Raw genomic sequence first — 16,223 nt, 5'->3', positions numbered from 1 at the left:
GGCCCTCTCCCCGAAAAGTTTCACAGATCACCTCAAAAATGCAAAAGAATACAGTCATTAAAACACAATAAAACAGACAATTGTAAAAGCTTTTGGATGCTTTTATAAATACGTTGCTCTGTTTAATTAAAAATACTAACTAAACTAAACATGTTTCTTTCTTTGAGCAGGTTCCTGAACACACTGTCAGAAGGTGTAACCGTTTCCGTGGACACAGAAGTTTTCGAGGTTTCCGCAGGATTCGCCATGTCTCAAAACCAGACGGTGAAGAGCGGCGTGTGAGTTTTATTTACACTAAACACATCCTACGCAAAGTTTAAATGTGAGAAGCACACGCGGTTCAAATGTCACCAAACGTACATAAAACAAGAGATGCCTTTAATACACTCTTAACCGGTGGCAAATTTAAAGTTTACACCTCCAAATATGGGCTCAGGAAGTATGCGAAAACTCTGACTTTACACGTTTGTCCTCAGATATGTGGCGTCGATCTGCGGCGTGGTGTCAAAGCAGTGCTCGGACCGGGACCTGGGTCTGCTGGACTTTGGGGCCTCGTACACCTTTGTCCTGTCCAGGGTAAAACGCCTGTCATTTATTACACTCTCGCTTTAAAATATGAATAAAAACCATGACCGTATTTTCCGGACTATAAGTCTTAGTTTTGGCCGATGTGCGACTTATACTCCAGAGCGACTTATATGTGATATATTTGTTATTTTCACACTGACAACCACAAGAGGGCGCTCTAGGCTCTAAGCGACGCAGAAGAAGAATCTGCACTTCCTCTTCCTCTGGAGTTTGTGGCGTTGTTTAGAAGTGACACAGAGGAAGAAGAATTCAATGGATTTAGTGATTTGGGGTAAAACTGATGCTTTGGTAAACTTGTTAGCATGTTCTTTATGCTATAGTTATCTGAATAACTGTTCATATGTTACGTTAACATACCAGACACTTACCACACTTCTGTCTGTGCCTCATGTAGCTGAAGGTGTTAGCGTTAGCATACGTCATGTAGCTGAAGGTGTTAGCGTTAGCATACGTCATGTAGCTGAAGGTGTTAGCGTTAGCATACGTCATGTAGCTGAAGGTGTTAGCGTTAGCATACGTACACCTATTCACCATGTTCTCTCATCTGTTATTATTTTAAACTGCATTTCAAGATGAAATGTCTGTTCTTGGTCTTGGATTTTATCAAATACATTTCCCTCAAAAATGCGACTTATATTTGTTTTTTCTTCTCTATTATGCATTTTTTGGCTGATTTACACTATTGTACAATAGTCCGGAAAATAGGGTTCATGTAGAGGTGCGCTTGTCATGTGGAGTTCTGGCTTCACCTGGAATGCGCATTAAACCGCACTTTAGTGAGTGTTTATGTCATTTAAAACGCCTGTAAATGATTAACCGCAAGCTACGTTTAATGCCATACTGTGGATCTTTTACCATTATGAAGTCAGAGAGTTAATTTTTAATGCGTTGCGGGCGACTCGATGGACCTCGACCTGCTCAAAGTCACGAAACAATGCCAGTTTAAAGAGTTAAAGGGGACGTATGGACCTTGTTACAACAGTGTTTCTTCATCATTAGCTGACCAAAGTCGTATTGTATTGGCTTCTGCATGTTTGTGTAGTTCTGTATTGTCCCGGGCGCTTCACCTACCACCTGTCCCCGCCCATCTCCCTGTGTTTAGTTGTGACACACACAGGGGTCTAAAATGCCACTTTTCAACAATAAAAACATGTAAATGACACTCTGCTGCTGGTTAGAGGGGTGAAATATAAGTATATATAGTGCAGTACTATAGTGTTCTGTGTATTGTGTCGCAGGAGGTCGCGGCACCGACTGTGACCAGGATTGTGGATGTTCAGGCCAATGACGTCCACGTGGCCTGGCAGATCCCGCAGTACGTGTTAATGACAGCAGGAGAAGTCATGTTCTCCATCACAGGACTGGAGTTCTCCTACTCTCAGGTAAATGGTCACATTTATATAGCGCTTTTCTACTCAAAGCGCTTTACATCAAGGAACCAGTCACCCATTCACACACACATTCACACCCCAGATATACGCAGACACTGGGGGGCAAGTTGGGTTAAGTGTCTTGCCCAAGGACACAACGGCAGTATTCACATGAGGCTGCGATCGCACCACCAACCTGCGGGCCAGTGGATCTGACCGCTCTGGGAGCGGGGAGTCGAACCGCCGACCTTTGGATCAGAAGACGAGCACTCTACCACTGAGCTACTGCCGCCCAGGTGCCACTCTCAGGTGAGGCCCTGAACCAGGTCTGAACCAGGTCTGAACCAGGTCTGAACCAGGACTGAACCAGGTCTGAACCAGGTCTGAACCAGGACTGAACCAGGTCTGAACCAGGTCTGAACCAGGTCTGAACCAGGACTGAACCAGGTCTGAACCAGGTCTGAACCAGGACTGAACCAGGACTGAACCAGGTCTGAACCAGGTCTGAACCAGGACTGAACCAGGTCTGAACCAGGTCTGAACCAGGACTGAACCAGGACTGAACCAGGTCTGAACCAGGTCTGAACCAGGTCTGAACCAGGTCTGAACCAGGACTGAACCAGGTCTGAACCAGGTCTGAACCAGGTCTGGACCAGGACTGAACCAGGTCTGAACCAGGACTGAACCAGGTCTGAACCAGGTCTGAACCAGGACTGAACCAGGTCTGAACCAGGTCTGAACCAGGTCTAGACCAGGTCTGAACCAGGTCTAGACCAGGTCTAGACCAGGACTGAACCAGGTCTAGACCAGGACTGAACCAGGTCTGAACCAGGACTGAACCAGGTCTGAACCAGGACTGAACCAGGTCTGAACCAGGACTGAACCAGGTCTGACTGAACCAGGTCTGAACCAGGACTGAACCAGGACTGAACCAGGTCTGAACCAGGTCTAGACCAGGTCTGAACCAGGTCTAGACCAGGTCTAGACCAGGACTGAACCAGGTCTGAACCAGGTCTGAACCAGGTCTAGACCAGGACTGAACCAGGACACTGGGACTAAACAAGGGTTAATCAGATCAAACTAGGACAAAAGCAGCAGCGAAACATGTATTTATTTTCACCAGATAAAACCCATTAAGAGGAAGACCTTCCACGGTAGTGCAGTGGTAAGATCTCCAGCTTCACGGCTTCACGGGGGCGTGGCCTTTGTTTGTCTGTCTGCGTAGGTTTCCCACGGGTGCTCCGGTTTCTTCTACCTAAAAGCATGTCGTGTGTGTGTGTGAATGAGCTTGTGTTGCGTGTTGAGTGTTGTGTTTTGTTTGTGAGAACAACGGGAGGAAATGGCTACAATCTGGCGTGTTTACATCATGTCAGATCATGTATGTTCATTAACATGCACTGTCATGACCAAAGAAAGAAAGAAAACAAACCCGGGGCAAAGTGCAAAAGTAGCATTACATAAAAACATGTACACATTTAAGAGACATTAAGAAAAATGAAAACAGGATCTACATTTAAAAGCACAGAGAGTCTTTATCGCCGCAGTTTTCAAAGACATTGGGAATGTTCCAGATTGAAGCGACACGTTAACTGTGAGTGATGGTGCTAACAAACTGTTCAGGATAGACTTCTGGAGGCTCACACATGGAGGCAGCATGTAGATGAACTCAGACTGGTGATGATCTCCTGGACAGTTTTGGCAGTTACAGGCGCCGCTCTTTCTCTTCAAATGTAGCTTTAAATGTGTAAACTTTACGTAATGTGTTTCTCCCTGTTCTTGGTCAGTCTCCAGCGAACATGAAGTCGGTGCTTCAGGCCGGCTGGCTCCTCACTGTGGCCTTTGGAAACGTCATTGTCCTGATCGTGGCCGAGGGGGCGGGACTTGAACAGGTATGAGCTCTACTTATGTCACAATTATCATACATGCATGAGGGTGGGCGGCGGTACCCTTACGCTGAATGCTGGATTGTAATATTTATATCCAAACTACCGGTCCAAAAACAGTGACCACAGAAGAAAAAGCTGGCACTCTGTTTGACACTGACTAACATTTCAGAGTTGAATAGAGTTTGTTTCAGTGTGAAAATCAACATAAACTCGAAACTATTTTTATTCAATCTAAATTTAAATGACACACAGTTGAAATGAGTTGTAATCCTGGCCATCACTAAAAGTAAATGTATGACTCAAACTGAGCCGACGATCAAAGACTGACATTATAATAATCGCTCACAAAAAGGGAGAAAAATCACATTAAAGTTATGTAGTGTGTTTATACCTGTTTTACATATAAATGACAGTTTTACACCAATCGAGCAGGTATTTGTGGTGAAAACGTTGAAAAATCTGTAGAAAATGACAGGAAGTGACATCACAGCAGGGACACTAATTCCAGTCAAAGTTTAGGCAGAATTTACACAAAGAAACAACTTTTTTTGACCCTCTAAACATGTTGTTCAAAAGCCGAAGAAGAACGAAAATAAACAGGAAATGAGTTGAACTTCCACTGTCGATGATACGGTTGTTACGAGACGCCATCAAAATACTATAAATTCATGGCATTTTCAATTGCAATTCAACGTTTTGACAGTGACGCGGCAAAACTTTCCAGATTGATTCAAAAACGAGACGGAATAAAAACGACTGTTTAGTTTCGACGCTTGTTTTAACGCGTTGGTTTGTGTTCCAGTGGATCGAGTTCCTGTTGTTCGCCGGACTCCTGCTGTTCGTCTGCGTCATCTTCTCCGTCATGGCCGCCTTCTACGCCTACGTGGACCCCGAGGAGCTGGACAAAGTTTACTTAGACGACTCGAAGTACGGCAGCACCGAGGACGAGAAGAGCCGGCCGTCGGACCATTTACAGATGGACGGGAAGCGGAAGAGCACCAAACTGTGAAGGGATTTACCGTAATGTCGCAAGCGGTGACGGCATCAACTTTTGTCCTCGAATCGTTTTAATGTGATCTGATTTTTTTAAAGTGTTGGAAATTTATCCCTCGCGTTTAAATGATTCCGTTCTGGAAATTGCACAAGGCGCGCAAGTCAATTCTACTCGTAATATGATGCTTTTTTCTCATACCCATGGGTTTCGGTCACGTGACGTATTTGTTGTCGCCGCCATTTTGAAGTCGTCGTCTCTCGCTGTTATAATCATGGAACATAAAACTGAAAATGAAAAGGGTTTATACATGAAGATGAAAGTTATGGTTTTGATCCAAACGTTTGTGGACATTTCCATCTGCTCGCCCTCTGCACCGGACACGCCCTCTGCACCCGACACGCCCTCTGCACCGGACACGCCCTCTGCACCGGACACGCCCTCTGCTCCGGACACGCCCTCTGCGCCGGACACGCCCTCTGCACCGGACACGCCCTCTGCACCGGACACGCCCTCTGCTCCCGACACGCCCTCTGCACCCGACACGCCCTCTGCACCGGACACGCCCTCTGCACCGGACACGCCCTCTGCACCGGACACGCCCTCTGCTCCGGACACGCCCTCTGCGCCGGACACGCCCTCTGCACCGGACACGCCCTCTGCTCCGGACACGCCCTCTGCACCCGACACGCCCTCTGCACCGGACACGCCCTCTGCTCCGGACACGCCCTCTGCGCCGGACACGCCCTCTGCACCGGACACGCCCTCTGCACCGGACACGCCCTCTGCACCGGACACGCCCTCTGCTCCGGACACGCCCTCTGCTCCGGACACGCCCTATGCACCGGACACGCCCTCTGCACCGGACACGCCCTCAAAGGTTTCAAGAGCACGGACTTTGTGTCTGATCCTAAAATATATCACCCGGATGTTTGGAAATGACGCTCCTTAAAACAAGTAGGCTAAGGTTTATTAGCATAACCACACAATAACATGTAAACTAGCATTAGCATTAGCTTCTAACGACCTGAAACAAACAGCTCAGTCTGGAGTGACCTCTGTAAGTCCACTGGTCCCTCCTGACCACAGTCACACATTTCTGGACACACAGGGTCTTTGAGGACGTGACAGAAGAGAAAGAATCCTTTGTTTTGAGACTTTTTGTTGGCCCCGCCCACAGTGAACATGCGGCTTTTGTCCTCAAGATGGCAGCAGCAACGAGAGTGTCACGTCACTTCAGACCCGTGCGTAGAGCTTCTCCAGATGTTCAAAGTCTCTTAACAATATTGTGCATTATTCATTCATTCCTCTCTCACTCTGTGGTCATCACCTTCTCCTAAAGCCACAGCTGCCCTGGGGCAGACTGTTGGGCAGTCGGCCTCTAGTCGTTTAGTCAATTAATCGGCCGATACGGTCTAGTCAACCAACACCTTTATCAGTCGAGTCATTATTTTCTTTGGACTTAAAGGATGCGTATGATCACAGCAGAGAAGGTTTGTGAGTTAAATCTGCCATTTACAGACAAATAAATTGTTTACTAGTATTTGTCTGTATACATATTTGTAATTGCCACCGTCAACACTCATGTCTTCAGCAGATTCATGGCTTTGACCGCTTTTATTTTGGACATTAAAACATTTACAGAATACATAATCGATCACAATGCAACATGGGCTAATGAAGACTCACACTCAACACAGCTCAGTGAGTTCGAAACGTCATAGAAACAAATATCATAGTTCTGCCTTTGATTATTCATTTCAAAAGTACAAACCCTGACTCTTCATTTGAAAAACATCCTACGTCAGTCACTCGGATTATGATTATATCCGACTCACTGAACTAAAATGCAGTGAGATTTAAATATTTAACATTTTGCAAGAAAATATGAAAATGTTATCACAGAATAATTCATTTTTAAGGTTTATAATTTCACTTCCTGTTTGTAATTGATGACATCACACAAGGAAATTACCCAGCAAACACTGGGGAAAAAAATGACAAATACAAATATATGAGAGTGACTTTATTTTGTTGAATTAATGTTTAGAATGTCAAACAAAGTTGTTTATTTTGTGTAAATTCTGCATAAACTTGAATCTGGTGTGATGTCACTTCCTGTCAGTTTTTCCACAGATTTTTCAATGTTTTCTCCACAATAACCAGCTCGATTGGAGTAAAACTATAATTTATATGTACAACCTTTGTAAACACACTGGATAAAGACTAAATTAGAAAAGCATAAAAACTTGCCATATGCACTTTAAGTAAAAGGACATTTAAATCAACAAATATTCCTGAATTACATTGAACAATGACACTTTACCACATTTGATTTTATTTGCTTTTTATTGCACGATCTGAAACGTTTCCAAAATGTGCCGACTGTAAGTGCTTCAGACCAATCAGTGTTGTGTTTTGTGTCAAATAATGATAATAATAATGATAATAACAATGATGATAATAATATAATAATATAGCTGTACTGTGTCTGTGCCTTAACTACTTTTTGTACTATAGTAATTATATGTTTAATGGATGTATACACTTTACATTGGTCGTATTGTTTACATTGTGTTTGTACAAATGACTTAAATGCCAATCACAGATGTACCGTATTTTCCGCACTATAAGGCGCACTTTAAAGCCTTTAATTTTCTCAAAAAACGACAGTGCGCCTTATAGTGCGGACAATACGGTACACAACAACCAGGACATTTTACTGCTTTTTTGTCATCTTTTACTGCTCTCTGTGTGATCTTTGACGAGCTTTTGTGGAATATTTTGGTACGTTTAAAATCTGAAATAAATGACAGCAGCTGGAAGTGTTTTTTCTTTTACTGTCTCCGTCAATAAAAGCGTGTTCAGACTTTGGAGGAATAATAATAATACGAATTTTAAGCATCAAAGTGTGTCAGGTTTAATATTGTCTATTTGAATATCTTATTGTGTCTTTTGATTATTTCTCATTCCCAACTCTTGCTTGAAGTGACTTAATTTCAGATTTTTACGATTTTCTCATTTTGACCTGTTGTACAAATGCGGTAAAAGCATTAATAATCTGGACAGCAATTCTACTAAATCTATAGATGGGTTACATGTCACTTCCTGTGCCGACAGAACGGCCACGCCCCATTTTGGGTGAAAACAAACCGTGTTAGCGGGAGACACAAACTGTTAAAATGTTAAAGTTAAGACCGTGACTGCAGAGCCGCGGTGCGGTCAAAAAGCCCGGCAGTCTCAGGAGTCGCGGCACTGCCATATAGCCTCATGGCTAACCCTAACCCTAACCCTAACCCTGACCCTGACTCTGACCCTGACCCTAACCCTGACCCTGACCCTGACCCTAACCCTAACCCGGCGTGGTCAAATAGCCCGGCAGTCTCAGGAGCCGCGGCACAAAATAACATGGCAGTTCCTTGGCTCTGTAGACACTTCCTAAAGTTAAAGTAATGTTAAAGTAACAAAACATTGATAGAGGCGACACAGCAGCCACGGACCGAGAGGTTGGTGAATATTTTAATTGAATCCTGAAGAACGGAAGAGTAAAAGGAGGAATAAAAGTGTCAAACAAATGATCCGGAGATTGAATGATATCGTTTTGTCTTATTTATTGGACGTTTTTATATCTGTTTACTTGTTTTCCGTGTCAAGACTTTATTCTTGTTCGGCTCGAGCCATGGAATGGATTGAACATTCATGGAACGCTCGAGTCTATTGTTCTTCCCCTGTTTTCTTATTCTTATTATTGAAAGCGATCGTAAAGAGGTATAACTTGTTGTTGTATAACTTGTTGAAATCGGTGAAAGTGTCGAGTGAAAACGTCAAAAATCCTACAATCCTAAAATATACAATCCTAACATATAGTGTCTGCTTTATGACATAAGCCGACGCTCAATAACCTTCATAGAACTAGCTTTTCTGCCGCGGAATGATACGCACGTGAAGCGTCACGGACCCAGTTCCGACCAATCAGCTTTCGCGATCATGACGTCAGTGAGTCGCTCTGTTGGTAAACAAAGATGGCCGCGCCCGGTCGAACGTGATGTTTTCGGCATCGCGGAATCCAGAGGGAAATCCTGCATATTTGAGATCTTTGTGACGAAAACAGCTGCGTTATAACTCAAAGAAGATGACACACAGTCAGGAAGGTCACAAAAGAGTTTCACTGAGAGAGAACAAGGCCGTGCTGCACATCGTACACGTGTTGGTCAGTGAATGTCCCCTGCTCTCATTCCTCCTGCGACAAGCGTTTGACTGACAAAAGAAAGCTGTTCTATAAGTCTCATCGTTCTGGTGAGTAAACCTCAATGTATGTATGCTACACTACTCGTTTTATTTGTACAACAGGCGTGTGCACCCTGGCACCCTGGTGGCTGCCCACGAGTCCGAAGGTTCACTGGTCCGAAGGTTCACTGGTCCGAAGGTTCACTGGTCCGAAGGTTCACTGGTCCGAAGGTTCACTGGTCCGAAGGTTCACTGGTCCGAAGGTTCACTGGTCCGAAGGTTCACTGGTCCGAAGGTTCACTGGTCCGAAGGTTCACTGGTCCGAAGGTTCACTGGTCCGGAGGTTTGCTAGTCCGAAAGTTCCTCATAGGCTAAAGTGAAGGTGCAGACGGCATCGGGATGTAGTCAGTCTGTAAAATGCGCACGAAGCACGAAGACACGCACTGGGGCTCGTCACAACGTTGTGTACCAGCTGCTACAGGAGGCACCATGTTGTGCTGTGTATGTGAAAATAACAAGGGAACATCTCGAATCCTCCGCTTTGTGCAATTCTGTTCACGCATTTTTCTTATGATCAAATGAAGGCACAAAGCGGAGGATTCGAGATGTTCCCTTGTTATTTTCACATACACAGCACAACATGGTGCCTCCTGTAGCAGCTGGTACACAACGTTGTGACGAGCCCCAGTGCGTGTCTTCGTGCTTCGTGCGCATTTTACAGACTGACTACATCCCGATGCCGTCTGCACCTTCACTTTAGCCTATGAGGAACTTTCGGACTAGCAAACCTCCGGACTAGCAAACCTCCGGACCAGTGAACCTCCGGACCAGTGAACCTTCGGACCAGTGAACCTTCGGACCAGTGAACCTTCGGACCAGTGAACCTTCGGACCAGTGAACCTTCGGACCAGTGAACCTTGGGACCAGTGAACCTTTTAAAACCTTCGGACTAGCGAACCTTCGGTCTCGTGGGGGGTAACCCATAAAACGCACCTACCGCTCACCTGCAGCCGCGTCAGGCTCGTCCCCACGTTTCCGCGTGTCTAAGCGCATGGATCTATCATAATATAGTTCCCTCAGTGTACGGGGCAAAATTAAAACGGAGAAAGACAGTTCGAGCTGACGCAGAAGTGGACAGAAGTCTACAGGAGACGAGGGATGTGATGCGCTCCGTTGCGCTAATAAACAAACGCACGTGTGTGTTGTATCAGTCCGCACGGGGGAGTGGCATGTGCACTTCCGCCTGCGTTCTCAAATCGCCGAAAAATCGTCCATACCGGCTTTAAATAACATGTTTCAGGACGACTACGGGAGGCATCATTTTATTTAGAGAACTATTGAATATAACTAGTCGTAAATAAATAGTTTTGCTATTGCATTGATTTAGATTTTCGGCTCAGGAAAAAGTCCTTTTCAAAGAGCCTCAATTTCAGTAAGATTTAGTTTTGAATAATGAAAAATGTTCCTAATCCAAAACACATTGGAGCATCATCAATACAATTCTGTAGGAATGTCTGAGGTCAATATATGTTTTTTTCTTTGAAATCTCATTCTCCAGCACTCCACGTACTTGTTGTACATCACACTTACCGATACTTTTTAATGACAGGAACGACCAGCTCAAGTCAAAGATTCAAGCGGATCATCCTCAGATCACCTTTCATCAGCCACTATGAGGAATAAGAGTGAACTTGTGTTTGTTGAAACACTTTCAACTGGGACAGTTTTAGATGATTTAGACTCTGCATCAGAAAGTGACTTAGGATCTTCAGAGCATGTGACTTCAGGACTAGACAAGGAGCCAACAGACCTCCTCCACACACTGTACTCTGCAGGTATTGCACTCAAGAATGCTGTGAAACAAAAGCCAGGTGTTCAGTGGACAGGGCCTCCTTCTTCTGAGGAGTTTAATATCACCAATATCCGTAATGTCGTGCCTCAAGAACTCTTTAACCTCCTTGCCTGGATCGTGGGAGCATCAGAAGATCCTACTTTGGGAGAATTACAAGACGTGTCAGGCCAGATTGAACTCGAGCTTCGGTCCATATGCCAAGATATAGTCTATCTCGCTTCTGATGGCTATAAACAAACTGCAAAATCACTGGCCCTTGGACTAACAGCCGAGGGAACCATCCCCGGCGCTGGTACCACACACCATCCAGACGGCCTCGTGGTGCAGCCGCACACTGCAGCGCGCTCAGTGGAACACAATCGTCCTCACGTGGCAAAACCCCACGGTGCCTTTGTCATGACGCCCATGATGTTAGAAGATTCTCATCAGCAAAAGCGTGTTGGTCCAAAGAGAACCGCTCAGGCACCAGAAGCTGATGTTGATGGTCATTTGCTGGAAGAAGCCAAGCGTCTTGATGGTTTCTACAACATCATCAAGTTTACAGGTGAGAGAGGAAACTGTTATTTGATCACAATTATTCAGTCATATTTGACAATAACTTTGCAGTTCCTTTTGTCCAGATACAGTTTTGATTTGACAGTATAATAGTTATGCATAATGAAACTATTTTCTGCTAGTAGCCTATTGTGGAGCTTGTGATATTAACTGTTTGATTATTAAATTTGTGTATATTGGGATATTTTTATTTGATGCACCACCTTAAGTCTATATTAAAGAATTTGGAATTGTTTTTAATATTTTGTTATTAGTATCAGTTAAGGGGCCTTTGAAGTGGAATCTGAGATGGAGCATGTGAAAAATTAGGCCCCATGGTGAGCTTGTTTCAATGAGATCATTTTGAAATGATGACTTTTTTAGATGACTAATTCAAGACTATCACTCCCATCGACCTGATATTTCACATATTAAATATTCATAGGATCGTCTATTTATGTGCCAAGAATGAAGAGTGTGACAATATTACATTCTAAGATCATTTGAGTGAAAGATGCTACAAGAGGCTAAAATGTGCATATTTTCATACATTTCCCAACTGCAGAAGACAATTTACTCACTAACTGCAAAGTGCCCGCTTGAGGAACTTTTGGTGGATATTATATTAACTATTTTACCTGATAAAAAACATAATAAAAAGTATTTCCCAGGATACTGAGATGGAAGTCAATTTCTAGGCCCTTTCTGAGAGCTAGCCTATGGCCTGTAATGAATGTTATGATTTCCATTTCAATAACTTCAAGAAGTCTCTTTTCAAAACTTCAGTCTGTTCTCATCACATGTCCACTGCACCCACTGCACCCACTGCAGCCACTGCAGCCACTGCACCCACTGCACCCACTGCAGCCAGGCAGCCACTGCACCCACTGCACCCACTGCAGCCACTGCACCCACTGCACCCACTGCACCCACTGCACCCACTGCACCCACTGCACCCACTGCAGCCACTGCACCCACTGCACCCACTGCACCCACTGCACCCACTGCACCCACTGCAGCCACTGCACCCACTGCACCCACTGCAGCCACTGCAGCCACTGCAGCCACTGCAGCCACTGCAGCCACTGCAGCCAGGCAGCCACTGCACCCACTGCAGCCACTGCAGCCATGTGCACAATCAGCTGTTTAACTCCTCCATGTTTGGCCAAAACATTCGGAAGGAGTGACGTTATCTCAGAAACAGTGACACTGGGAAAAGAATGTGTTGATCTTTTCATGCATCACATGACTTATCGCTCCAATCAGGATGGTCCATCTCAGTGGCTTTCTCACCTGGTTGTTTCTCTCCTGCAGGTTTTCAGGTGGAGGCCAGTCCTGCAGTTGTTAAGGTGGAGCCCGGTCCTGCAGGTGTTAAGATGGAACCCGGTCCTGCAGGTGTTAAGATGGAGCCCGGTCCTGCAGATGTTAAGGTGGAGCCCGGTCCTGCAGATGTTAAGGTGGAGCCCGGTCCTGCAGTTGTTAAGGTGGAGCCCGGTCCTGCAGTTGTTAAGGTGGAGCCCGGTCCTGCAGTTGTTAAGGTGGAGCCCGGTCCTGCAGGTGTTAAGATGGAACCCGGTCCTGCAGGTGTTAAGGTGGAGCCCGGTCCTGCAGATGTTAAGGTGGAGCCCGGTCCTGCAGGTGTTAAGATGGAACCCGGTCCTGCAGATGTTAAGGTGGAGCCCGGTCCTGCAGTTGTTAAGGTGGAGCTCAGTGTGAAGCAGGAAAACCCAGAGACTCCTCAGATTAAAGAGGAAGCAGAGGAACTGAGATCAGAGACTCCAGACATTATTATTAGTAATGTATTTTCACTGTGTGATGCTAAAACTGACCATTCAGCTGCCAACCCCTTCAGCTGTCCAGTCAATAATAAAACCTCTAATATAAAAGAACATCCCAAGACACGTTTTAAGACTCTCAGTCAAACCGCCAACAGTTCTTCACAGCTCCAGAGACGAACAAGCAGAAAGAAAAGCCAGCACAAAAGAGAGAAGCATTTCCACTCAGAGGAACAACGTGAGCACAGAGAGACACAGGGAGAGCAGTGTGGAGGAGCAGGAGGAGGAGGAGGAAGAGGAGGAGCAGGAGCAGACATCAGCTTAGATCCACAGTTACACTCAGACTCTGAGGGACCTTACAGTTGTTCAGTTTGCAAGAAAACATTTGCCCGAAAAAGTCATCTCAACGACCACATGACCACTCACACTGGAGAGAGACCTTACAGCTGATCTGTGTGTAAGAAAGCATTTGCCAAAACGGGTACTCTCAAAGACCACATGACCATTCACACTGGAGAGAGACCTTACAGCTGCTCTGTGTGTAAGAAAGCATTTGCCAAAACGGGTACTCTCAAAGACCACATGACCATTCACACTGGAGAGAGACCTTACGGCTGTTCACTCTGTAAGAAAACATTTGTCAAAACAGGTACTCTCAACAGACACATGACCATTCACACCGGAGAGAGACCTTACGGCTGTTCAGTTTGTAAGAAAACATTTGCCCGAAAAAGTCATCTCAACGACCACATGACCACTCACACTGGAGAGAGACCTTACAGCTGATCTGTGTGTAAGAAAGCATTTGCCAAAACGGGTACTCTCAAAGACCACATGACCATTCACACTGGAGAGAGACCTTACGGCTGTTCAGTTTGTAAGAAAACATTTGTCAAAACAGGTACTCTCAACAGACACATGACCATTCACACCGGAGAGAGACCTTACGGCTGATCCTTCTGCGAGAAAACATTTGCTCAAAAAGACTATCTCAACTGCCACATGACATCTCACACTGGATTGAGACCTTACAGCTGGTCCTTGTGTAAGAAAACATTTGTCCAAAGAGGTAATCTCAGCACACACATGGGCACACATGAGAGACTTTACAGCTGTTCACTCTGTATGAAAACATTTGCCCGTAAACATTATCTCAGCAAACACATGATCACTCACACTGGAGAGAGACCTTACAGCTGTTCACTCTGTATGAAAACATTTGCCCGTAAACATTATCTCAGCAAACACATGATCACTCACACTGGAGAGAGACCTTACAGCTGTTCACTCTGTATGAAAACATTTGCCCGTAAACATTATCTCAGCAAACACATGACCACTCACAATGGAGAGAGACCTTACAGCTGTTCACTCTGTAAGCAAACATTTGGCCACCAAAGTACTCTCGGCAAACACAAGCACCGGAAGCAGAGACAGACCGGACACTGAACAGGAACCTTCAGCTGAGTTCTCCAGAGGAACCAGAACCAGGCCCTCCACAACACCTGACCAGAGGAACCAGAACCAGGCCGTCCACAACATCTGACCAGAGGCACCAGAACCAGGCCCTCCACAACACCTGACCAGAGGAACCAGACAACACCTGACCAGAGGAACCAGACAACACCTGACCAGAGGAACCAGACAACACCTGACCAGAGGAACCAGAACCAGGCCCTCCACAACACCTGACCAGAGGAACCAGACAACACCTGACCAGAGGAACCAGACAACACCTGACCAGAGGAACCAGACAACACCTGACCAGAGGAACCAGAACCAGGCCCTCCACAACACCTGACCAGAGGAATCAGAACCAGGCCCTCCACAACACCTGACCAGAGGAATCAGAACCAGGCCCTCCACAACACCTGACCAGAGGAACCAGAACCAGGCCCTCCACAACACCTGACCAGAGGAACCAGAACCAGGCCCTCCACAACACCTGACCAGAGGAACTAGAACCAGGCCGTCCACAACATCTGACCAGAGGAACCAGAACCAGGCCCTCCACAACACCTGACCAGAGGAACCAGAACCAGGCCCTCCACAACACCTGACCAGAGGAACCAGAACCAGGCCCTCCACAACACCTGACCAGAGGAACCAGAACCAGGCCCTCCACAACACCTGACCAGAGGAACCAGAACCAGGCAGTCTACACCACCTGACCAGAGGAACCAGAACCAGGCCCTCCACAACACCTGACCAGAAGAACCTTGAACACCAAGAAAACAATCAAGAACTTTAGTCTTTCCTTTATTGATACTGCTGAAAGTTCATGAGTTCTTTTGTTTCTCTTGGGTTTTTGAGTGTTTGTGGCTCTTGCAGCTGTTCCTTCAGTGAGAGAACCAGGACAAGCGATGCATCACAGTGTTCACGTTCACGCAGCAGAAGAACCTTACAGTTGTTCAGTCTAATAGAACCTTTAATCTGTGCTAACTCAGGAGAGCAAACGAGCCGTGGGTTCTATGTTCCATTTACAGCAGCACTTGTGTTTGCTCTGGCTCATGACGCTGGGAGAGTTTTGTGTATTTAGTGTTTGTTTTATGCTTTTTGTCTGCCTTTTGTTCTAAAATACAATTTGTGGGACAAATAAAAGTTCTCTTCTCACCAGACTCACTCATTATGGTTTACCTAATGTCACCTGTCGTCAGGGAAACATAGATCTGACTCGTCTGCATCATTGTGATAGGTCAGATGATACGCAGCGAAAATGTGTTCTAACGGCAGCACGTAGAGGGTGAACAGAAGGGGTCCCAGGACTGACCCTTGGGGCACCCCACTGGCCAAGGGCATGTGGTCTGAGACCATGGATCTATTATAATATCTGGATAGGGTGTGGCTCGCCGCGGCATGTCGTAGACGCGCCCAGTGGCCACTCCATTGGTACTGCAGCCAAAGAAATCGCTCGACCCAGAAAGCTTTTTTTCCAAAGAGCGCAATGTAACGAATAACTGCTCGTGTTTGGCTGACAGGGGCCTACAGCCGACAGGGGCC

At 45.8% G+C, this 16,223-nt stretch overlaps 1 protein-coding gene and 1 pseudogene across 1 annotated transcript in view; both read left to right on the top strand.

The window, feature by feature from the left end:
• slc15a2 (solute carrier family 15 member 2) overlaps window positions 1-4,853 on the top strand; it is a 48,204-nt gene extending 43,351 nt beyond the window's left edge. The window contains exons 18-22 of the mRNA XM_072445256.1: window positions 171-278; window positions 477-576; window positions 1,827-1,970; window positions 3,743-3,847; window positions 4,647-4,853. Of these exons, the coding sequence (XP_072301357.1) occupies window positions 171-278; window positions 477-576; window positions 1,827-1,970; window positions 3,743-3,847; window positions 4,647-4,853 (664 nt within the window). The remainder of the gene's footprint in view (window positions 1-170; window positions 279-476; window positions 577-1,826; window positions 1,971-3,742; window positions 3,848-4,646) is intronic.
• Window positions 4,854-13,013: 8,160 nt separating this feature from the next.
• LOC140359100 (uncharacterized) lies at window positions 13,014-14,672 on the top strand (annotated as a pseudogene).
• Window positions 14,673-16,223: the final 1,551 nt, after the last annotated feature.

Source organism: Eucyclogobius newberryi, unplaced genomic scaffold (assembly GCF_026437365.1).
Source record: "Eucyclogobius newberryi isolate DKJ021-1_F unplaced genomic scaffold, fEucNew1.0.hap1 SCAF_14, whole genome shotgun sequence".
In the NCBI taxonomy this organism is placed as follows: Eukaryota; Metazoa; Chordata; class Actinopteri; order Gobiiformes; family Gobiidae; genus Eucyclogobius; species Eucyclogobius newberryi.
This window is presented reverse-complemented; position numbering and strand designations above follow the sequence as displayed.